Below are 24,596 nucleotides of genomic sequence, written 5' to 3' on the forward strand. Positions count from 1 at the left end.
GAATTTAAAAAAGAAGAGGATGTATATGGATAATGAGAATATCCAGAGGTACACTAGACAGGATTTTTTAAAAAGGAAAAAAAAAAATCAGAAGTGAAATAAACCCTCATGCTTTAGGGCACAAGGCAACCTTTAACCTTTGAAAATTAGGGAAAGTTTCTTCCTGTGACCAGGTTATTCCAGAACTCTGTCAACTAACGGAGCTTCTTGCACCTTCCTCTGAAGCATTTGATACTGGCCACGGTAAGAGACAGAACATAGACCAGGTGAACCACTGGTCTGGGTCAGTATTGCAATTCCAATGGCCTCATGTCAATGTATATATTCGAATACGTAGTCTTCGCTATCATTAAAGATTAGGAGTACTATGATGAAAATGTATATTACTAAGGGCATGTATAGAACTAAGATCAAGAATAGTAAGTTTTAACAAATTAACTCATGCTATACATCATTTTATACATTTATAAATAAATTACATTTATTTATGCCAAAACACAGAGCTTCATCAGATATTCTTTATTATATCAGAATTTGATACTTTCAAGGAAAGAGTGAGATTTTGGAGAGTGTAAAATTAAACTAATTTCCTATATACATACATGTGACCAAATGAACTAAAATTACTTTTGCTTTTTAAGATTAAATATTGTATGAGTAGGAGAGTGTTCCAAGCGATTTGCTGAAAAACTGAATATCAATTTGTGATGTTTAGAATATTTTAATCACCATTTTCTCTAACTTAGAGGAAAGGCAAATTTTTCACATATGCGGTCATTTCTACTGTTTGCTGTCATTACAAGAAAAAGGCTAACTAAATAAAACGGTGACACAATGGTACATATACTACACATAAGATGAGGTGTGGACTGAATGTATGAGTTAGAAAATGGCAATGGAGAAAAAAAACCTTTCATTTTCTGAACACGGCATTATCACATGGCCAATAGCTGGAGTGTATTGTATGTGGGGTTTTACCTAATAATAATAAAAAGTATGAGCAACCTTTTGCTGCATTCCCACAACAGCAACAAAACAGTGGTACAAAGAAAGAGCCAAATGTGATTTTTAACTTCTTTTTACATAAAATAGTAAATAAGCATAAAAACTGGATTAACTGCCTCACGAACCCGCATATCACCAGCCGGGTTCTCATCCCCAGCTGGCAAAACTGGCAACCCTTTATTTTTGTTTAAATACCTGGTTTACAGCCAACCAGAGAAGCAAGTACATTCAAAGGTTTTAGTTTAGGAAAAAGAGCAATAAAAAAATAATGTTAAATTATGGAAAATGTGTGTCAATTTATTATAATATAAATTTAATACCGTGTATAACGAAGTCATAGTAAACGCATGAAATTATTTTTTTATTTACATCAGAAATATGTGCAAAATTCTATCTTAAGAAATTTTCAGAATTTACAGGATGTGGAAAGTTAATGGTACTGGTTAGTGCTCAGTACCTCTTAGGATCAAATCTATATTAAGTGTATATGTACAAGAGTGAGTGTCTGTGTGTGTATGTATTTTCTCATAGTGCTACAGTATCTTTTTCAACCAATTCTGAAAACTTTTAAAAAATGGAATGTATCTTAAGGTCAGGAATGCTCCACCTCAATAGGTTATACACACCTTTTAGAGTAAAGCTTAAAGGAGCATGACAAAAAGTTAAGTAGTTTACAAATGTCAAAAGAACAGTATTTTAAGGTTGTTCATGAGTACAGCACAGAACTGCAAAGAAACAGGAAGAAAATACAGAAATGGTGACTATACGGCTGCATTTTCTTGAATTAGGGGTGCGTATTTAAATCACATGCTTGGCGTCCCCCTCCCCCAAAGTGTACACTACTCAAGCTAAACAAATCATTCAAGTACACTTTTGTCTTTTCCTCATTTTCCCCCATGACTCTTTTATACAAGGTTGCAAAAGTTCTAATATCACCCCTCCTGTTCAAAGGGCATAAGAGCCTTCTAGAAGATCAGTAAAGAGGTGTGAGCTACAGTGTGTGTGATTTCAGTGTGCAGACGACAGCCAGCTCTACTTCATCATATCAAGTATTGCAGCTGGCTTACTTACCTAGTGTTTGATGGAGACTGGGATGTGGGTAAAAGCAAGCTGACTGAGGCTCAACTTGGATAAAACTGTGGACTGGGGAAAGACTCAAGAAATGAGATATTATGGGCTCCCTTAAATGAGGGAGCATGCCTGCCATTTGTTACCACGGGTCACAACTTAAAGATTATGTTGGGTTGCTTACCTACTCCTGTATGTCTAGATAGCAGGATAAGCCATTTGAATTTGACTAGAAGATTATCAGGCTGATTCTCGTTAAGGCCTTAAAGTGGCCATAAATTAAATTTACCATTAAATTGTGATGATTATTAAACTTTAACAGACACTGGAATGACTCTAAAATATACAGTCTTATTTGTATCGAACACATGGCATAGTATAGGTTGGAAAAGTGCTTTAACAAGGACCTGCACAGATACTGCTAAGGTGTACTATGGTGGACCACGTTCCCAACCAGTAAGAAAGCGGTTAAAGAGCTACTCTGGGCACAATCAGCACCAAACTTCTGCTTCTGTGAGGACTGTCAAACCTGGAGAGGGGCAGCTCCTTATATGGTAGGATCCAAGCCCAGTGTGGGGTGGCACTCAGAGGGAAACAGAGCTTGAACTCCTGGGCCCCACAAATCAGGGCTGCTTACCAGAATAGCTCCTGAAGAACCTCTGCTGCCTGGATCCTCTGAAGAGATAAAGGGGAGCATCTTTACTTCTGGGGGGGGAAGGGAGCATTATTTGTTTGATATTTTTAGAGCTTAGGGTGCACAGCCCAGACTCCCCCCAGATACACAGGAATTTAGGAACCCAATCACCCCCCACAGAGACCACTTATCTTCAGTCTTGTGAGGAACAGTGGGATTAGCCCGGACTGTTTTGTGGGCTGTAGGATTATTTTATTTGCCTTTTTCATTTAGAACTGCTGTTATGCCCAGAAGGGCTTCATAAGACATATAGCTGAAGAATTGCACCTGGCACTCCAAATCAGGGCTACAGTGATGCCAGAAAAAGATGTCTGGAATGAGAGAGGCACCCATCCCCACAGCAAGTGAATACCCTACAGGTATATCCTACGACAAAATATTTGCCTCAAGAATATGCAGTTACTTAAGTGCTCTTACAGATGTTTTATGTGCACTGGACAGTATTGTAATGTCAAACAGGGTTAAGCTGTTGATTTGCATAAGAACTTCAATTTTCACTGTGCTTAAAAGGCTAGCAAACCTAATTATGTTATTATATAGATATAGCAAAATACCAGTATCAGCTAACAAAATTTATTTAAAATAGGTAGGCAGCTGTATTTCAGATCTGACTCAGATATCTGATACATAAAATGATTTTTAAAGCAAAAGTTCAAGAAAAAAATAATTGCCCCATATTTATACTTTTATCAGTTTAGACATTAAACACAATCCACACCCGAGGCCGTCAATCTCTAGAAAACCACTCTTACCTTTTCTCTATCCAGCTGCAATGGTGAGTCAATCAAATGTATTTAATGGTTTTAGTGAGTTCACCACCTGCTAACTGGGGTTTTAAGGCAAATGCTATCAACCATTTATAGGAGTGACTATGTGATGGGACACTGCTTACATAAGTGGGGTACAGTTTTCCAAAAACCCTTGCTACTGCCCTGGCATGGAAATAATGAACCAAAAAAGGATCTGAAGGCACCCTTCATAGAAAGGAGCATGTATCCGCACACAACTAGTAAGCATTGATTAGTGTAGTGCTGTTGCTACTGCTTCTTGAGAGATTCAAGCCCCTACTGGCTTCTCAAAGTCTTCTTCCTGATTATAGGAGACAAGCTCATGCAATCCATAGTTTGTTTACCATACGGTACCAAAAAGCAATCTGATGATTTTAACTTTTATTTTTTAACTCTACTAATCTAAGACAAACACTCCTGTGACCATGAGAATGAAAGACTCCACATCCCATTGTCAGTCTCTTACAAACTGTTGTTCATAAGATTTATTTTTTAAAGGCAATAGAAATCACTTTCACACTGTTGTGTGCATTAATCATTAATGTCATAAAAGACGACTTCTTGGGGTACTGAACACCCTTGACATTCAGTTTACTCACAGTCTCTCTCAACACTTTAGAGATATTCATTATAAGACAATGCAGACCCTGACATATCTTATCGCTCAATCAATTCTGACAGAACAGATGGGAAAAGATTAAAACAACTAAAACTGTCTGCACACCTATATTGTGAAAGAAAACTGAGAACTTGGATACACCAATTTACAGTTAATTCAGGGAGGAAAAACTGTTTTCAATTAACCTTACAGTTCAGGTGAATAGTATGCACCTAATAATTTCTACTAACACTTCACACATTCTTATCACTTCAGTTGTTGGTCTGTTACAAAATATTCACCACCCATATATTTTTCAATAGAAGTTAAAAATATATTTGTTATAACTTTGTATGAATTGTGGCAACTGTTGCAGCAACAAGAAAGTATATAATTCAAAGCTCTGATCAACAGTGGTGATAGACATTTTACAAAACAGTCTCAGACACCTATCACTTAAATAAAGTAAGAAAATCACTCATACAGAAGGTTGTGGTGGTGTCTGTAAGAACCTGCAGAGCTAGAACCTGGGACCCTAGGGGTTCTGGGCCACTAACATCTCTGCATCACCACAGGAGGACCCTGTGAGGCTGGGCTCAGCAGGAAGTACTGCCCAGCAGGACCTGAGTGGTAGCCCCTCATAGCCCACTGATTGGCTGGTACTAGTACTTAAACCAGGAAGCCATGAAGGGAGCTGCCTTAGCAACAACACAGACTGCCTGCCCATCTCTGCTCGCAGTAGACCCAAGATTCTGGCTTCTGACCCTGGTTTGTCCTCGACTTTGTTATTCGATTGTTTCTAACCTGGAGCCTGACCTCAATCTCTTGGTAATCTGACCCTGCCTGATGCCTGTCTCTCAGTTTGCCTTCTGGCCTGTTTCAGACTCTGACCTCCCAATATCCTGGCCCTGCCTGCCCTCAGATGACTGATTCTCAGTCTGCCCACTGGCCTGTCTCAGACTCTGACCTCCTCGTGATATCTGACTCAGTCTGAATTCCACTCCTGCTCAGACCAGTAGGTCTGACCACCCACATGCTGGTTGTAACAGTGTCAATCAAATTATGAGTTCTATGAGTTTAACTGTATCCAAAGAATGATAAATCTCCCAACTTCGTAGTTTGAAAAAACTGAATATTTGGCCTGAGGAGTTGATAGAGACTTCTCCAGTGTTCTTGCCAAACTGGGAGATGGGTATGTGGGATCTCAGTAGGAGAGGAGCCATTTTTCCCCATCTAGCCAGTTTTCTCAGGCATTTCCCCTCATTTTAAGATTAGCACGCAATGCCGCATGATTTGGCAGTCCTGCACAAGAGTTTTTCCTATTCACTTTTAGGAGTAAAGTTCCCCTTTTCTCCCTCCTTCTCTTTACGATATCTTAAAATACTTAATAGACGAATAAACTGGCTGCTGTAACAGCAAACTTTTCATTTTTCATCCATCAAAATACAGAGCTTTTTCAACTACTGTCACACTAAGAACTCACTGTGCTCTTACGTGAGTTTAAAAAACCCTGTCAGAGCAAAAAACAATGAGATACCAACTTAAACGTGCAACTCCCAACAAGAAACAGTAACTTCAACAGATTACAAAAAGTGAAAAATATTAGGCATCTACACAGAATTTTTTTTTCCCAGTAAAAGACCACAGTACTGCAACAGCAGGGTTTGCCTTTTCAAGAAAAATCAAACCCTCAGAGCTAATATGGAGACAATGGATAATAAAGTAAGAGGGAGAGACATTCGTACTGTAGGATTACAAAATAATCTTCATAGAAGCAGCTGGGGTGACTGTACAAATGGTTACTAGAGGCTTCAGATCCACAGAACCTATCATTCCTCCTTCAGTTTGATATCATTAGGTACTCCCCAGTTAGGAAAACTGAGTGATTTATGGCCCTATTTGGAGTCTTAACACACACTTCCATCTATGAGATGCAAGACAAGCTGGAGAAGTAATGAATACAGATACTTCGGCAAGATTATTTTTCCTGATTAATTAGCCATTCTTGCTGAGAAGATGTAGCACCTTCGCCAGTGTCTTAAAAAAAGGGAGGGGGGATATTTTGGGCTTTTACTTATACCTTGTAGTTCTCAGCAAAACTAAGGACTATTGGTGGAGGACACACTTATATTTTCATTATCACATGGACACTACTGCAAGCTGTACCCGGATGATAAAGGAGTTTGCCAGTATTGATGGACTAAATTAATTAAAAGAACATTACATTAATAAAAGCTTATCTTAATTTTATAGGGAACTGTCCTATTTAATTGTTTTGGACAAAAATGTGGCTTATATTAGAAAACTAATCCCTACTTTGAAGTACTGGGTTGTACAAGATAGTTATAGACAGACAATGTGCAACTGAAATGTCTTCTACTTTGGGGTTTTTTTTATGTTTTTTGCGTATTCGTTACATCTTTAAGAGGAAAGATGTCTGACACTGTGTAGCAGGGCAGCTGCCCCACTCCTGGAGAACAGGGGTTAAAAGCAGCCAAGCTAGGCTGATTGCGGAAGCAGCCACAGCTGGGGACATGCCAATCAGGGCCCTGCTGGCCCTGATAAAAGGGCTGTGGACCAGGAGCTGAAGGAGTCTCTCTCTAGCTCTGGAGAGAGAAGAAGTTGGCTGCCTGGGAGAGAAGGGTACCTGAGGTAGAGTAGTGCTGGGGAAAGGCAAGAGGAGCTGGGGAGCTCCAGCCTGGTAACTCCCCAGGCTGCAGGCCTTGTGCAAGGCCTAAAGAAGGTACTGGGGCTGCAGAGGTACAGTCCAGGGTTAGGCAGAGGCAGCTGGCCCAAACCCCCTTGCCTGTGATGAGTGGTTTACAGACTGCAGGCTGCCCCAGTGAGCGGGGGCTAGATGATGACTGCCAGTAGCCACTGAGGCAAGGTGGGGATAGAGGGTTGAGGGTTCCCCTGGGAGGGGAGACCCAGCATGTGGGGGTACTGCAGAGGGCAGAACTCCAAGGTAAAGGGCACCGGGGTCCGGGAGGGACACGGGGGCCCTAAGGCAGGCAAGACACCGGCCAGGAGGAGGGGCTTCGTATGCTGGAGAGCTAATTCCCGAGACGGCCAGGAGGAGGCGCCGACCAGGTGAGTCATCGCTTCGCTACACACTGGTTGTGGACAATTAGGCTGCACGTCTGGTGAGATTAGCCAGACTGCATGAAGATTCAGAAGTATTTACATTAGAACACTCGTATCTGGCCTAGGGAGAAAGCCGAGAGTAACTCTTCTTCTACTCTTGTAGGAGCTGTTGTGTCTGTTCAGTTGTACAAATATTTTCTCATGTCAATGCTGCGTGGCCTTTTGATCTTGCTGCTGCTGTTTGCAAATAAGTGATGTTACTGATCTGTGTATCCTGCCTTGCCTAAATTTCATCACGCTGTCTTCAAGGCCCCTTGGTTTAATGCTAAGGGGACAAAAATGCTGGCACTCAAGTTATTAGCATTCATTTTATGAAGTAGGTAGGTTCATGAGAAAGACCCAGTGTGGTCCACAATACTATAACAAACTATAACAGAAAGGGAAAAAAGGACGACTTGTCTGAAATTTCACAAGTACAAAATTTCAAGGAAAAATGTAATTTTTTCCATTTTCACATGCTTCAAAGTGAAAAATAACTTTGCTTAAATTTTTGATGTAAAGTCATTGATTGGCAAACAGTTTCCTGCAAATATAACTTCATACTCCTATTTATAACACAAACATGAGTGTGTGTAATGAAGGTATATAGTCTCTCCACCCCCACTACGCCACAAGAATCTCTTCACCTGCTGCTGAAATGAAGTTCAATATACAATAAACCAGCTCTTCAACACCTCACTGCAACATCATTACATAGTATTTGTCTTACCTGACTAACTATTATTGTGTTCCTACATGTGACGTGACCAGATTATGCATGATAGTACCTTGGGAGACCTAGATAGTATGGAATGTATTTAAATTGGGAGTAAATAAATTAAAAATATCAATGGAAACTGAAGTAAAATTTAGTTAATTGTATTTTGCTTAACTAAATTTCAATTTGTCCAAGACAACAAGGGCAACACCTCCACGCTTGTGAAAATTCCATGAGATCGTTGGGGACCACAAGTGGTCAGAACTTGGAGTTTTTGGTGTCATCCAGAAATTACCACCTAACAGAAAAGTGCTCCCAACCACCATGATAGGGCAGTGGTTCAGTATGGATTCAGAATAATATGAAGGGTGTCATTCAGCTGAATCATTAATGCCATTTCCTATAGTTTCCTGAGTTTTCCTTGAAGGTTTCCCATTCAGGTACTCAGTAGTCTAGATTTTACTTAGTTTATGAGATCAAATATACCGCATCCAGGGAAGTTTTGTAACAAATGATGTAGAAATGGAGGTTACTAACCTGTAACTGGAGGTTCTTCAAGATGTGTGGTCCATTTCTGTTCCCGACATCGGTACACATGAGCATCATGCACCTAAGACCAGAGATTTTTGGTAAGCGGCATTTGTTGGTTTGCATACGCTCAGTTCGCCTTTCGTTTTGAACCCAGGGCACAAGGGGCAGCGTGGACCAGTGCTTCACCAATTTCTTCTCCTACTGTGAATCCAGTTATGAGTCACAGCAGAGAGGATGGAGGGCGGGTAGTGGAAAACAGATAGGGATTACACATCTCAAAGAACGACCGGTTACAAGTAAGTAACCTCAATTTTTTCTTTGAGTGATGGTCCCTATGTGTATTCCACACATGGGAGATTAGCAAGCAGTAGTCAAACAGGAGCTGAAAGCGAGGACGCAGAAGTGATGGCTGACTGTAATACTGCTGTCCCCACAACTGTATCTGTAGTAGAAGATTAGACCAACGCATAATGTCTTGTGAAGGGGCGTAAGAAGCTCCAGGTAGCTGCCCTACATATCTCTGACATAGATATATCTCTCAGAGATGCATGCAGCAAGGTTGTTTGTGCTCTAGTGGAATGGGCTCTCACCACCCCAGGTGAACTAGTTGGTAACACAGAATAATGTAGCCAGAGATTCATTTGGAAAGTCTCTGAACAGACATAGCTTGACCTCGATCTCTCTCTGCTATGGCAACAAAAAGTCTAACTGTCTTTCTAATTGCTTTTATTCTTTGTAGATAACAGGCCACTGCTCTTCAGAAAGCTAGATAATGAAGCCTTCTCACCTCATCAGAGGCATGTGGTTTTGGAAAAAATTACCGGTAAGTGGATGGTGTGACTTCTGTGAAATTCTGAAACTACTACAGGGATGAATTTCAGGTGGCAGCAAAGGGAGACCTTTATGGAATGTAATATATAGTGGGTCTGCCATGACTGCTCCCAGTTTACCGACCCATCTGGCTGATGCGATGAGGACTAGGAAAACAACTTTAATCATGAAATGGATATAGAACATGTGGCTAAAGGTTCAAAGGGAGGTTTGGTGAGACATGGAAGAATGGTGGAAAGGATCTAATAAGTCCCTTCAGAATCTAGTCATCCTGGGATGAGTGAAGCTGGTGTGGTCATCAATGCAGGGGATGAAAAACACTAATTGCTACTCAATGAACCTGTAGGGAAATAATAGAGAGGGTCTCAAGGGTAAATAGATTTTTCTAGAATTGCAGGGATCCCAGTGGACTCTGAAGGTACCTGGCATTGTTGTGCTCCAGAGGACAAACACTTCCACTTAGCCAAATAGCATCTCCTGGTAGAATCATTCCTGCTTTGGTTGAGGATGGATTGAACTGACCTGAAATATGAATGCTCTACATCTGATTGTGAAGTTCTGTGGTGAGAGCATCAGCCATGACGCTAACCCAAAGTATCTTGGTGTTACACTGAACCAGAAAAGGACCTTTCGACAACACCTAGAGAACAACCGTGATAAGGTGAGGTCTTGTGTCGTGCTTATCAGGAAATTGGCGGGAACATCATGGGGCTCCAGTCCACGGACCTTACAAACTGCAACAATTGCCTTGGTATATTTTGCAGCTGAATACTGTGCGCCAGCATCATCTCACAGTAGTCATACTAACCTCCTTGATGCTCAACTCAGTAACGCATGCACATAGTGTCAGGGACGCTCAAATTGACTCCAATCAACTGGCTCCCAGTCCTATCGCACATCCAGCCTCCACAGATTAGAAGAGCTACCCAGATATCTCACTTTCTCAACCATATCAATGCAAACATGAGGATCCCATTGCCCAATGACTTTCAGAACCCACCAAAGACAAGATTCAAATCCCGCAAATCTTTATGGAACTGCATCAAGACCCTTATACTGAACTTTGATGCTGAGGCTCAATGGAGGGCCACATGGAGCATTTTGACCACTCAAAATGAAACGGCTTGTTATTGACCCTGTCAAGGAACCACCGGGTTTTGATTTATGTTGGAAAGATTGGTGTAGATTGAATCATATCAGTACATCTCATAGGAGATGGGGGCAAACCCTCTTTAAATGGAAAATCAGCCAAACACTTATATGCAACTGTGGTCACCAGGCACAAACAATGGAGCACCTCATATCTGAGTGTTCCCTTTGTTCTTTTGCCGGAGGCTTGAAGGACATTCACCAGCTCACTGCTGTGGCAATGTGCTGGCTATCAAATCTAGATATAAATGTATAATCACTGCTACCTACCCAAGCCATATGAAAGAAGTCTACACCTGATGCCAATCAAAATACCAGGCCTTGAGTTGCAGTGACCCTGCATTGAGATGCTTAATAGTTGTATTGTGTTGTGTTAGCAGGTTCGGAAATGGTCAGATGTTGACAGGCATATGGTTTGAAGTCTCACTAGTTCCTTGAACCAGAACCATCTCAGCTAGCTGGGCACAAAAAGGATGACTCAAGCCCTGTTTTGATAGATTTTCTACATAACCCATGGTATTAATGAGATGAGAGGGAAAGCATACCTGAAATGATCCCTCCATGGTAGCATAAGGGCATCTCACTTTGAGCCCGTCTAGAGTTGCTCTGGAGCCGTACAGGAGACATTTTTTGTTTGCCTGAGAGACAAAGAGGTCCCAAGACAGCATTCCCCACTGATTAAAGACCTTATTCAGGACCAAACTGTGAATCTCCCACTTGTAGTCCATGAAAAAAATGTCTGCTGGGGAATTCTGCACTCTTGGTAATTATGCTGCTGAAAGGACTATATAAAGTCTGAAACACCAATTCCAATGGCTGGCTCTCTCTACACATACAGGAAGGGATCTTGTTCCCCTTTGCTTGTTTATATAAAGACAGTTTGTGATATTGCCTTACATTATTTGGATATGCCGGGATTGGATGAGTGGAGGAAAGCACTGCAGGCCTGACAGACTGCTCTTAGTTCCAGTAAATTGCAATATATCTTGGACTCCCAGGGGGTCAAGCGGTCTTGTGCAATATGATCATCCATATGAGTTCCCCAACCTCAGAGGGAGGCCTTGGTAATGAAACTCACCTCGGGTGTAGGTGTGAGCAAAAAGTCCCTACTCAAACTTTTTCTGGCTTTGTCCACCAGATGAGAGAGGCCAGAACCTTGAACAAAATTATTACTTTGGCATTGATGCTGACTTTTTCTGGTGAGCAGGCAGACTGAAGCCAGGTTTGCAATCAATGGAGATGGATCTTGGCAAATAGTATCACGTGTGTGCATGAGGTCACGCTGTCAAGGAGGGAAAGGCAAGTTCTGACTGAAATCTGAGGGTGACCTGTTTTATGAGATCACCCATGGCATGGAATCTCTTGATAGGAAGACAGGATCTTGCTGTAGTCAAGTGCAGGGTCACTCCTATGAAATTTATGTACCTACAGGGAGTCAAAGTGGACTTTCTGTGGTTGACACAAATTCCCAGGGAAGGTAGTAGACGCAGCAGGAATCAGGATACAAACTGGACTGCCTTGCATGATCTGCCCATCAAAAGCCAGTCATTGAGGTATGGAAAAAACAGTAAATCCATTACTTCTCATTCAACAGCCAGCACTGAAATGACTTTTGTAAAGACACAGGGCTTCCATAGCTAGCACAAATGGAAGGACTGAATTGGCAATGGTCTTGACAAAGGAGGAGCCTGGAGAACCTTGTGTTTGCCAGATGAATATCTATGTGAAAGTATGCATTTTTCACGCCAAGAGACAAACCATATGCCCTCTTCCACAGAGGCAATTATTGACATCAATGTAACCATGCAGAATTTTAATTTTCAGATGAATATATTTAGTCAGCATAGGTCGAGAATCAGTCTCCATCCCCCACTCTTTTTGAGGACTAAGATGTGTAGGGAGTAGAATCCTTTCCCTTAATGCTCAGGTGGAATTCTTTCTATGGTTCCCCAGTGGAGAAGTAAATTGTCTTCTTGTTGAAGAATTTCCTCATGAGATTGGTCCCTGAAAAGCAACTGGGAACAGCTTTGTGAGTACAGGTTGACAGAAACTCATTTAGACAGCTGCAGTGAATAATTTCCAACACCAATCTGTCTGTTGTTAAAGCCCTCAAGTTGTAAGGAAGCTGGATACAGTGGCCTCAAAAAAAATTGAGGAACAGATATTATGGCACTAATAAAAGGACATGGGTCTTGACAGTCCCATCAAAAGACTCTGGTTGTGGATTAGAGTGAGGTATGGTAGTGGATGGTGGAGGAACTGTGTACCTGTGCCTTTGAACCCTCAGTTGTGTGGTGGTAAAGTGGTTGAGGAGGTGGTCTTGCTCTGCACCCCTGCTTGGGATGCTTCCTCTTTGGGGCAATGGCATAGATACCCAGAGAACAAAGTGTTGTCCTCAAGTGAGTGGAGAGATTCATCTATCTGTTCACTAAACAGGTTAACTGTATCAAAGGGCAGATCTTGAATGGTACTCTGCTCCTCTTTAGGGTAACCAGAGGATTGTAACCAGGAATCTCTCCTCATGACAATGACTGTAGCCATTCCTCTGGAAGTGGAGTCTGTGGCATCTACTGCGGCCTGAAGAGAGGGTTTAGCCACTAATTTGCCTTCATCAATTAAGGACCGGAAGTTAGCTCTATCTTCCTGAGGGACCTTGTCCTTAAAATTCAACAACTTTGCATAATTAGTGAAGTTTTATTTAGCCAGAAGGGCCTGATAATTTGAAATTCTAAATTGGAGAGCGATGGAGAAAACCTTTCCTCCTGTAAGGATGAGCTGTTTGGCACCCTTCTCCAAGGGTATAGTTTTAGGTGTTGCAGCCTGGATCTTTAGATGGCTACTTATGCCACTAAAGAGAGAGACAGTGGATGAGAGAAAAGAAACTCTTCCCCCTTAGATGGAATGAAGTAGAACGGCTCAGCCCTAAGGGTGGGAACACAAGAAGCAGGAGTGTGCCTCACCGTTCTAGCTGGAGTCATCATAGCCTCATTGATCTGGAGGGCCATTCACCTGGGACCCGAGGATTGCAAGATGTCCAGCAATCTATGTTATAGCTCCTGAACCCCTTCAGGCTGTATCTGGAGCTCAGATACCAACCTTTGTAGCAGCTCCTGATATTCCCTGTAGTCATCAGGCAGAGATGGTAAAGATGGGGTAACCACCTCATCTGGTGAAGATGATGAAATTGCTCCCAGAATCATTGAATACAGTTCAACTTCACCTTACTCTGATGGGGCTGGTTGGTGTTGGCTTAGTGTACTGATCCCAGGTGCACAGAGTAGGAATCCCAAGGGCCCCAATAAAGCCAATAGGAGGGATCAACTGGCTGAGGACAAACTCACGTCACTGGATACCACCTGTGTCTTGGGAAATCATATCTGGTCGGAGCATGAAACCCTAGTCTCTGAGGGCTTCTGTCCTGCCCGTTGCTGTATGATAGGGTAGCAGTTCTTCTGTAACCCCTGACTCATTAGCTGAAAAAGCTGGATCCCAAACTACCCGTGGAACTGATGGTACCAATGGTTTGATACTCAGGCTCATGGGTGGGAAAGCAGAGCGGCTCTATGTCCTTGGAATAACTTCCTCCTAAGAAGTAACTATGTCTCCAAATAAAGACCGACCTGAGAGGAGGCAGGAGAGGGGATATTGTAGAACAAAAATGTCTTCCAGGGAGACATCAGTCTCAAGACTGCCCAGGGGTACGGCATGAGTCAGTTGGTGGAGCCATCACATCCATGCTTCCTGGTCACAGAAGAAGCTGGATCCCTCCGGGGCCATATCAATACTGGCCCTGAATCTTGTCTGAATGTCAAAGGGAGTGGCAGTGAATGTCTGTCTTTCGGTTTGCACATCAGAACCAGACCTGGAACGGATGGATATGTGCTCCTTCACGTCACTTTCTCCTGCTGAAAAAGTTAATTACGGCCTAAAACTTTAGGATCCCTGCACATGGACTCTCTGACTTTGAAGGAGTTGGAGAGGGATCTCTTTTCTTTGGGGCAGCTTTGGAAGAAGATAGTTTGTCTCTATGCTTGTAAGAGTACCCCTTATTCTCATGAGAAGCCTTCTCCTGAGGCTTGGAAGTCTTAGCCTCAAACTCATGAGGTAGTGCTCAGAGTGGTGCTGCGGATGTACAGGGATGTCTCCGCAGCCCAGATCTGATTGAGGTCTCATGGCCTCTTCCATCAGATGTTTTCTAAGTCTTAGTTCTCAACCCTCACACGTTCTGGGAGGAAAGGAGCAACAAATGCTGCACTTAGCTGAGATGTGAGCCTCACCTAGACAGTAAAAGCAGAACTGATGTTCAGCGCTCACTAAAAATGAGCAAGGCGGGAAATGCAATTCTTGGACCCCAGAACTCTGGGAATAATCATAGCCTCTCAGGGAGGATTTCCCCAGGGTAGGGGTGGGGACACTTAACTAACTAATACTTAAGACTAAAGGAGTAAACGCATAAAATACTAAAACTATTTACAATGTATTTACAGATTGAAGAAGTCGAAGGAAGAAGCTGTGGACACAGAAGATTCTGACCCAGGCCATGTGGCAGTAAGAAGGAACTGGAGAAGCACCAGGACACATTGCCCCCCTTTGCCCTCAGAACAACTGGGCAGGAAATGGACCAACAGACACTGCTTACTAAAAATCTGAGTTCAGGTGCATGGGGCACATGCACACCCACATGTGGACTACACATAGGGACCATCAAAGGAAGAATCTTTGTTTTTAAAATTAAATGAATATCAAAGACTGTATTTTAAATATTAAGTTATGGAGGGATAAACAAATGTAAGGATATGAAACATATTGGAGTAGATCCTCAGCTGGTGTAAATTGTCATTGCTGTTGATTCCATTTTGTTCACTTATGCTGTACAGGAGTTAATGCTGATTTGTGACAGCTTTAGCTTTGAGTTTCGAGGGTTTTGTTGGTTTGACAAACAATTTACAGTTTACATATTTTACACATATGTCCACACAAACATGTATACACATATGCATATTTAGTATTACAATGTAGTGGAAACAATCTTTCCAGTTATACCTGAAATAAAATATTTTTTTCATTCTAACACAGCACCAATATCTCTAGCCAGTATGTTAAAGAAAGGCACTATAAGAAAATGCCTGAAGTGAGAAAATGAAAGATTAATTTAAACATGGATCTCTGTAGGAGGAATAAAAATAAAATGTGCACTTTTTAAAATATTTGGCCAATAAAAATAATATATTATTCTTGCATAAGATAAAAATGTTGCATATACTTTTCTAAATACAAACTAAATATTGATAAATTCATTTGTTTTCTTACAATCAAATATTTTTTTCAATTCTATTTTGTTAGTTCTAACATGGCAATCAAATAAATTTTTATTTTTACACTATTACAGAAGTGCATTTCTCTAGGTTTCCAAAACCACCTTATTCAACCTTCCCCATCTGTCACCATCTGCTTCTTTTTAGCGTGTACTTTTTTGTGTGATCGCATAAGCATGTGAAAAATAACTAACATTCAGATGATTGTCTGCTGGTACATTTGAGGACTGGGCATAATAAAAGTGAACTGCCAAAATGTACTTAACACTTTTAATTTTGCTGGGTCTTGAGTGTGAGCTACATTTGATTTCCAAATTGTTTTACAGTTGGAAAGTTGATCAGGTATTGCTAACACAACAGCAAAAGCTGAGACTCTAAACAGAACCACATTAAAAAATGTACCTTCCATGACAGCCAGGCCAAATACAGATCTGTGGTCCCAAGAGTTTACACATTTGACCTGACTGAATTTAACCTTGCACCGATTTTAGAAGGATGCGGTGGGGAGCTGGAAAGAGCCTATTTTGAACCCAAAGTAGACACTATCTAGGTCCTCCTTATATTCCCAGTGAACAAGAAAAAGCAGATGTCTAATACTGACAGTGGTGCAAGAAATCTCATGGGGAACAAGGAGGGGCAGAAGAGAGGAGGCAGAGCTCTGCCTCTCTTTCTTACCAGTCAATGGAGCTGAGTAATATGGAAGAAGTATTTGGAAACACAACACAACTTTTTAAGAGGGTAGCAGATGCCTCCACCAAGCACAAAGCATTTGGAAGCTGCCAGGAGTGCACCACATTGGGATGGAGAAGATATGGCTTTCCAGAACTCTGTCTGTACTCATCAGCTAGGGCATATCAGGATAATGAGGATAAGCATACATTCCTGCTTGTAAATTCACTTGATATAATATTAATGGAAAATGAACACAAAAGAGATGCAAACACTGGCAAAGCAAATTACACTTTTTGAAAGCAAAAAATGTTCTTCAGTGTTCACACAGCTCTACCGCTAACAATCTTTGTTGCCATTTCTAGACCTTTAACATATCTGATATACACTGTATGTAACTGTTTATATCTGAATAGGTTTTAGTTGACTTTTTCACCTTGCTGGGGTTTCCGGTATGCTTTTCAGCTCTGCCTCACCCACTACAGACCTCTCAGGCCAGGGGTGGCCAACTTGTGGTGCCGGAGCCACATGCGGCTCTTCAGAAGTTCATATGCGGCTCCTTGTATAGGAACTGACTCCGGGGCTGGAGCTACAGGCGCCAACTTTCCAATGTGCCGGGGGGTGCTCACTGCTCAACACCTGGCTCTTCCCCCACTCCACCCCTTCATGCCCCCTCCCCTGAGCCTGCTGTGCCCTCACTCCTCCCCCTCACCCCCCAGATCCTCCTGCATGCCACGAAACAGCTGATCAGGAGGTGCGGGGAGGGAGGAGGAGGTGCTGATCGGCAGCCGGTGGGTGGGAGGCGCTGGGAGCAGGGGCGAGGGAGCTGATGAGGGGCTGCTGACATATTACTGTGGCTCTTTGGCAATGTACATTGGTAAATTCTGGCTCCTTCTCAGGCTCAGGCTGGCCACCCCTGTCTCAGGCTGTCAAGTGAAAGCATTGTGAGCCCACAGGTATACTCATGCCAACATCCACAATTTTGAGATGCTGCATTCCTTCATTCTTTTTTTGAAATCACTAAAAGTGGAGAGCATCTCACAGAAGAACTAAGCACCCTTCAGGAGCAGGACTTATCATTGTTTCCCAATGATAACAAGTGGGAGTCTGGATGCACTGCCAGAGATATTCCCTGTTGCCCTCTACAACAGCATGAGCATGCTCACAGCCAATGCTGCAGAGCCAAACTGGACCCAATTTAGTAAATATTTCAGGTAAAATCATTTTACAGATTTTGAAAATCCACTAAAATAATTTTACAGTTAACATTTCCAGGTCTAGAGTATTTCTTACAGTGAAGCAACCAGACTTGGACAAGTACTGCAAAGAAGGGCACATTACTATTCACTATGATATAATTTAATATATTTTTCTATCCCTCATAAATGCAATCAAATATCCTATTTGCTTTATTTTTAAAATATTTGTTATGCTGAGGAAAAACATAACACTCATCACTCATCTTCTGTTTTAAAACAGCAATTCCTGCCAGTATACCAAAAATAACTTTTTGTATACAGTCTACCATGGTATTCCTCCAGCTCTTACTTTTACCACACTGCAACTGAAAGTATAAACCCAGGGTTCTTTGCACGTTATTTTTCCCAACAGTTAGCACCGTTCCTATTCTGAAGGCTCCTTGTTAACTAATAAATGCAAACCTTAAATTCAAAAGCTATTTTCCCAAAATTTGTCCCCTCTTCCTCAAATTCATTATCTTCCTGTAGTTCCAGGGCTGAACATTATTTACTATATTACTTATACAATGCCAAAAATTTGCACAGCATTTCACAAAACAACTCAAGATTGCAAGATCATTGAGGCAATGACTCAATCTAAGTTAAGTTAAAAAGAACAGGAGTTGATCACAAAGGCAGAAGGAAGTTGGGGTGTACATGTGGGTGTGCAGACAATGAGACCAAGCGTTCACTTGGGTGAATACTGCTGATGTCTTCTGGGTTGCATGGGATTTTATTATGAAATATATATAAACCTATGGTTGATTAAAAAAAACTTATAACAAGTGACTTTTGAGAAAAAGTCTGAAAGGACGACAGAATTAAGGAATGACAGCGTGTTATGAAATAAGTTCTGGGTGTAGAAGGAAATATGAAAGGAGGCACAAAGAGGACAGTCAAACAAGGAGCTTGGACTGAACAAAGAGGGCACCAGGGAGCAAAAGGAAGTATGACCAAAGGTAAGAAAAATTTAAGTTTTAGATGAGCTCAAAAGGAAAAATTAGGAGCCTGAGTGTCAGAGGGGAAAACAACAGAGGCAATGGGAGGGGTCTGAACTGGGTTGAACTTGGGCAGTGGTGAGTGAAGCACATGATTTTCACAGCAGACTTCTGATTGATGTCTATCATCATGGTCAGCGGGAAGAAAGTTGCTGTAGTTAAAGCATGAGATAATCAAGGCATGTATAAGGGCTTTGTGCTGTGAACAGTGAGAAATAGTTGGATTAAAAAATACTGTAGTGATGACCCCAACAAAATGTAATGATCATTGTACGAGGAGAGGAGGGAGTTAAAATGACACCAAAATTCCTAATCTGTGGGAGGAGGAAGATACTGGGGTTGTCAACACTTATAGTGAAATTCAATGAGGGTGCAGAAGCAGATCTGGTTTGCAAGGAAGAGTGCTAAACTGATAAACTCACAGTGGACGAAATCTGCACATGCAGCAAAGCAACCGGAAGTTGGGGGTAGGTGGGATGAATCAGTCTGACAGACACGGGGGCAAAGGAGCTGGGTAGAAAGGTTGGAATTTTAGATGGAAATCATGAATTGGATGGAAGAGAGTGAAGAAAGAGAAGGAATGAGAGGCAGGGAGACAAATAAGAAATGTCAATGGACTAGAGGTAACAGAAGGAATGAGAGCCAGAGATGGGGCAAGTGAGCAATACAGAGAAGGAGATAAAATGATCAGACAGAATTCAGCAGAAGGCAGATCAGTGACAGAGCAGTTCTTGTCAATGATATGGTCAAGGGAATGGCTTGTGTCTTGAGTAGAGAAATTGATCAAAGGCAGTAAGTCAGATGAGGGGGGTAATTAAGAGGAAATGTGAGTCAAGAGTGCCATTAACATGAAGTTCTAAGTTCCCAAGGTGCAGGGGCTGGATGACTTTTCACTTATCAAATTTTTAAAAGGCACACTGAAATCTAGTCCAACGTCATACGAGTTAAAAGCAGTTTCAGATATTATACCTGCATCTGAATTTTCCTGTCATTTTTCATATTTTTTCCCAATCACATTTACATATTTTCTAAAACGCTTTTTTTCCCCCTTTCTTTCTTTCTCTTTTTCTTTCTTTCTTTGTGAAAGATTTACATAAACACAGGAAACCAACAAACTAACTACATATGAGAAAGAGTGCAATCTCAGTATGATTCCATTTGCAACTCCCCTGAACTGATTCCGTAACTGTGCCCTAAATTATCAGTGTGGTTTACAGATAACTTGCAATAGATGAAACAAGAGGAAAGATTACTAGAGTACCACTAGCAGATGTTCAGATTCAAGTTCAACTGTTTGCAAAAATCACGATTTTTTAAAAAAAATGTGTAACATAGCTGTACAGAAAAGGAAGAAAAGTTTCATTCTGTCCATCATACTGCATTTGCACACTGAATAACCGTTCTGGATGATCAATACCCTGATCAATCCAAGCTGCCTCCATTTGAAAACAGGGCAGAGTTTTTCTTTCTGTGAGGAATTTGCTGTTCACTTTGTTGATAAAATTACTCTGATTTGGACAGAGATGTCTGCATCCCCGGGTATAGGGCAATGTCTTGAAGGAACAAACAGAACAGTTTCTTTCATTGAATTTTGATCATTGACACTTAAAGTTCTGGAAGTGTTTAAAACACTTTGAGTCACTACCTGTGACGGGGCCATGTCCCTCTTGGCTGGTAAAGGCTAACGGAGATAATTTGCCTGTTGGTGGTTTAAAAAAAAAAAAAATCTGCCAGATTCTTTGGCTGAATGTTTGGTGTCTGGTGTCCTCAAAGAGACAATGGTAAGGCCTCTATTCAACAAATAACGACATAAACTTTGCCAGTTACACAGTCTCCCTCCTTCTGTTTGAGTGGTCAAATAGGTTTGCTATCTGCAGTCTTCAGATTTCCTTGATCTCAGTCAGTCTCATTTTAAAACAGGTTATGAGACAGACACCAGTGGGGGCTCTGATACGGATTTCTTCTTATCTATGGATGAAGACAATGCACCTCATGCTGATTTTGTTAAGATGACTGGTACCTTCAACACTGCTGGGCATGAGGTAGTATTGAGCTTTCTGTGGTTCCTACCAGCAGTGGATAGAATTGTTCTGAAGTGGTTTTGCTAATTTTTATATACAAGGACTCTCACTGTGATTTAGGGCAAGCATTCATCCAATTCTAGGGCACTCTCATGCAGAGTTCTACACAGTTCTACTGTCTACCTTCTTGTTAAGATAAACTTGAAAAACCAACCTGTCATGATGTGCAACTATGGAGAGACTTCATGAGCACCAATGAAGTTGCAACATGGTATCGATCATGGCCTTCTGTCTAAAAAGATTGGGGTCCACAAAAGGAAAAAGTCAGGTACTTCATCCCTCATCTCCTGGGTGAAGCCAGAATTTAGCAGCCAGGAGTATATCCCTTTAATTGTAATTGCAGATGCAACAGATTGTCATATCAAGACTGCCGACTTAGCCTCAAGGGAATGCCTTGTTAAGTCCAGACCTTTCTGAACCAGAGCCTTCAATATTTGTTAGTCACTGGCAACATATCAATCACAGACATCTTATCCTATAGATGTAATCCTATTCAGCCACCACCACTTAATAATTAGTTATGCAAATAGCCAAAACAGCTGAAAAGTACAATTTCCTGCCCAAATGGTCCAGTCTCCTGGACATCCTATCAGAAAATGCAGAATGAAAGGTCTTGTCAGCTCTTTGGTCTTTAACAAGTGAAACCATCAAGGAGCCTACCTGCTTTTCAAAGTTGCAGGGTCTATGCTATGCAGTATGTTATCTCACAGAGGTAAATTCTTGAAGTATGTGTTTTACACCTAATTGCCTTTTGTAAACAACTGATGGTCTGTGGAAAACTGATAACATTCTTGTGACCCAAAGACCTCTTGATACCAGCTGGCAGAGGGCACAGGTGTACATAAGGATACAGGGTGTCCTGGGTTCACCACAAATGTCAAGCAAGGTCTCTAAAGAAAACCTGTGGCACACTGCATCATAATCACTGTGAGAGGTATGTAACCACAATATGTGAGGCGTTATATACACATGCTGAAAATTATATTCTCTAGGCCTTGTAGTTGAAAAGACAGGTCACTCAAGAGCAGCGTGCCTTGAGACAAAATTCTACAAACAGGAGATGAGAGACACTTATCTCCCTGGTCTAGACCACTGTATATTGTGTGTTTTCCAATAGAAGTCTATCAGCATACTAAGTCAAATGCTAATGAAGAGCTTGCTTGCTGAGACTTCATAAGGAAATTAAAAGGAAGAGGTGAACAGCAGACAGGGAGGACAGCCCTGTTTTCAGGTGAAGATCAAAGTTCTGGTCTGCAATATCTGGGAGTGCAAAGAGATGCTCTGGTATCCTTCAGTCTGTAAAGACAGGCTGCCAGCAGGTTAGATCTCATAAAAGGGAGATCTCAGCCATCTTGGTTGAAAATGTTGGGAAAAGGACTTAGGGTAAGCTATCTTGTATGAGACCAGGAATGTCCTTGGGAGTAAAATTTAAGCTTTAGAAAGAGTATTATAATTTTGTTTTCTATGTAACAATTTGTTTCCAATGTTCTCTCTATCATTTGAATCTCTGGTCTTTCATAATATATTTATAGTGAAAACAAGAATAAGTGTATCTAAGTACTGTGCATTAAGTGGAGTGGTGATCCTGAGTTAAAATTAATAAGCTGGTATGTACTATTCCTTTGGGAGTAGCAAATCTGAAAGTTCTGTATGTGTTCAGTGGAACAGGGGTTGGGCGCTCAAGAGGGATGCTCAGAGGACTTGGGGGTTGGTGTGTGCCTACCATTAACCAGTACAAAGTGAGCAGGGCCTCCTGAAACCTGGAAGGTAGGGCTTGTGCTGCCAGAGGCTAGTGGAGTCAAGGAGTTGATCCACAGCAAGCACAGACAAGACTTCCTCACACTAAGGGCACATGGTTGCGAGGTGCCTCACAATCCGGGGTACCCCTGGAAAGAATCAGAGCTCTGTTTTAGCCATGCCAGAATGTGGAAAGAAAGAACATTTTTTTCTTTTGTTCTTTCCTCAGAAACATAAAAAGGTCTGTATTCTTAATCCTACTACACAATTTTCACACAGTAGGATCCTACTACACATTTTTCAATTGAAGTCAATCCTTCTTCTGTGATACCATAATCATCATCTGGTGAAGATTAAGCAGTGAAAGCAGCTAGGCTCCTAAGAAACAAAAGCCTGGTTTCCCTGCAAATGTACCTAGGAATGAAAAATTAGCAATATTCTATATACCTAAAATGGGGAATACTGCAGAAACTAGTAATGTTTCTCAAAACAGAAGAAAATTTTAGGTGTGACCACTATACATGTAATAAAGAAAGGATTATTTCAATTATTCTATTGTAGATGATACTGGACTTTTATTATATTTCAGATGATTTAGCTATATTTATAAACACACAACATTTCATAAATTTGAAAATATGATTATTGGTAGATAAAAGTTTCCCAACAGAAATAATACAGTAATAGTAACAATAATCCAACATATTGTCCATTCTTCAAAACAGTTTTGATCACCCAAATAATATACACTGCAATTAAATGAAAGATAAAACAGTTTATATTGTACAGAAAAAAGTATTCTAAATCATACCTCAGGAGCTAGGTATTCTGGTGTACCACAGAATGTTTTCATAGTAGCTGCATCTGTGATTCCTTCTTTGCAAAGTCCAAAATCTGTAATTTTTATGTGGCCATCTTTATCCAACATTAGATTTTCTAACTGCATATTAGAAAAAGCACACACAATTAGATCTTAAGTATTTCTTAACAGGCTAATATACTACATGTCAACGAAAAAAACATAACTAAGCTATATCTGCTAGGTAACAAATTGCACTATAGTTTACTACGGTGCCATCAAGAGAGTGATTGTAGGTTCTATCAATAGACACCATAAGAGTTTGCTCAATATACTTCTTTCCCACAGAATAAAAGCAAAAAACACTTTCTAAAAATTTCCAAGACTCGCATAATTTCTGGAGGACCTATTGCAATCATCAGAGAATTGCTTGTTTGGCAAAATTTTATAGCTTTCCTCTATCTGTGCGTTACCTGCAACTCAGGCTCATGGAAGTGACCTTCAATTGCTACATTTTACTTACATTCTATCTTCAAATATTTAAGGAACCAGAATGAAAACTGGTACAATTCTTACTGGGAATTATCCCAGAATAATGACTAACACTAGTTCTCCAAAAGCTTTTTCTGTGTGCATAGAATTTGTTTGGACATTAAAAATAATTCAACATATATATACTGCAAACAAGCAAAACATTGTTCTGAACTACTTTTCTGAATAGGAAACCTTAAATTTTCTCAGCAGAAAATGTGTTTATGAAAATGCTGATTCAACACTTGTGAACTACCTGACTTCACATCAAATAATGAATCTCTAGCATTCTCCAAGGAGATAGTAATCAGGGCCCCATGTATTCTGTGATTCCACAACTACATAAGAATGGTGCATTAGAATTTTAGCTTTCTTTTTGAATAATGTTTCTAGTCCTTGTGGTCTAATGTGTAGCATTTTAACTAAACACAACCTTCCCCTCCCCCCCCCCCCCCACACTAACTCTGCTTTTCTCAAAACTGTGTAACTTTATAATTACTTTGAGTTTGTCCCAATAGTCTTTGCAAAAACAAAAATCTGATTACTTGTGTTGTTGTTTTTTTTACCTTGAGATCACGGTACACAATCTTCCCAGAATGCAGATAGTCCAAAGCAGAGACAATTTCTGCACCATAGAAGCGTGTGCGGTCCTCAGAGAACACCCGCTCTCTCGACAAATGGAAAAACAGCTGCAGGGTAAACAGCAGGGACAGGATTGTAATA

At 41.0% G+C, this 24,596-nt stretch overlaps 1 protein-coding gene across 17 annotated transcripts in view; it reads right to left on the reverse strand.

Annotated features, from left to right (window-relative positions):
* The window catches only part of AKT3 (AKT serine/threonine kinase 3), a 261,533-nt gene that overhangs the window by 44,551 nt on the left and 192,386 nt on the right, over positions 1 to 24,596 (reverse strand). For all 17 annotated transcript variants that reach the window (XM_043543356.1, XM_043543358.1, XM_043543354.1 and 14 more), the window contains 2 exons: positions 24,440 to 24,562; positions 23,355 to 23,483 (listed from right to left, as the gene is read on the reverse strand). In XM_043543356.1, coding sequence (XP_043399291.1) covers positions 23,355 to 23,483; positions 24,440 to 24,562 — 252 coding nt within the window. The remainder of the gene's footprint in view (positions 1 to 23,354; positions 23,484 to 24,439; positions 24,563 to 24,596) is intronic.

Source organism: Chelonia mydas, chromosome 3, assembly GCF_015237465.2.
Source record: "Chelonia mydas isolate rCheMyd1 chromosome 3, rCheMyd1.pri.v2, whole genome shotgun sequence".
Classification (NCBI taxonomy): domain Eukaryota; kingdom Metazoa; phylum Chordata; order Testudines; family Cheloniidae; genus Chelonia; species Chelonia mydas.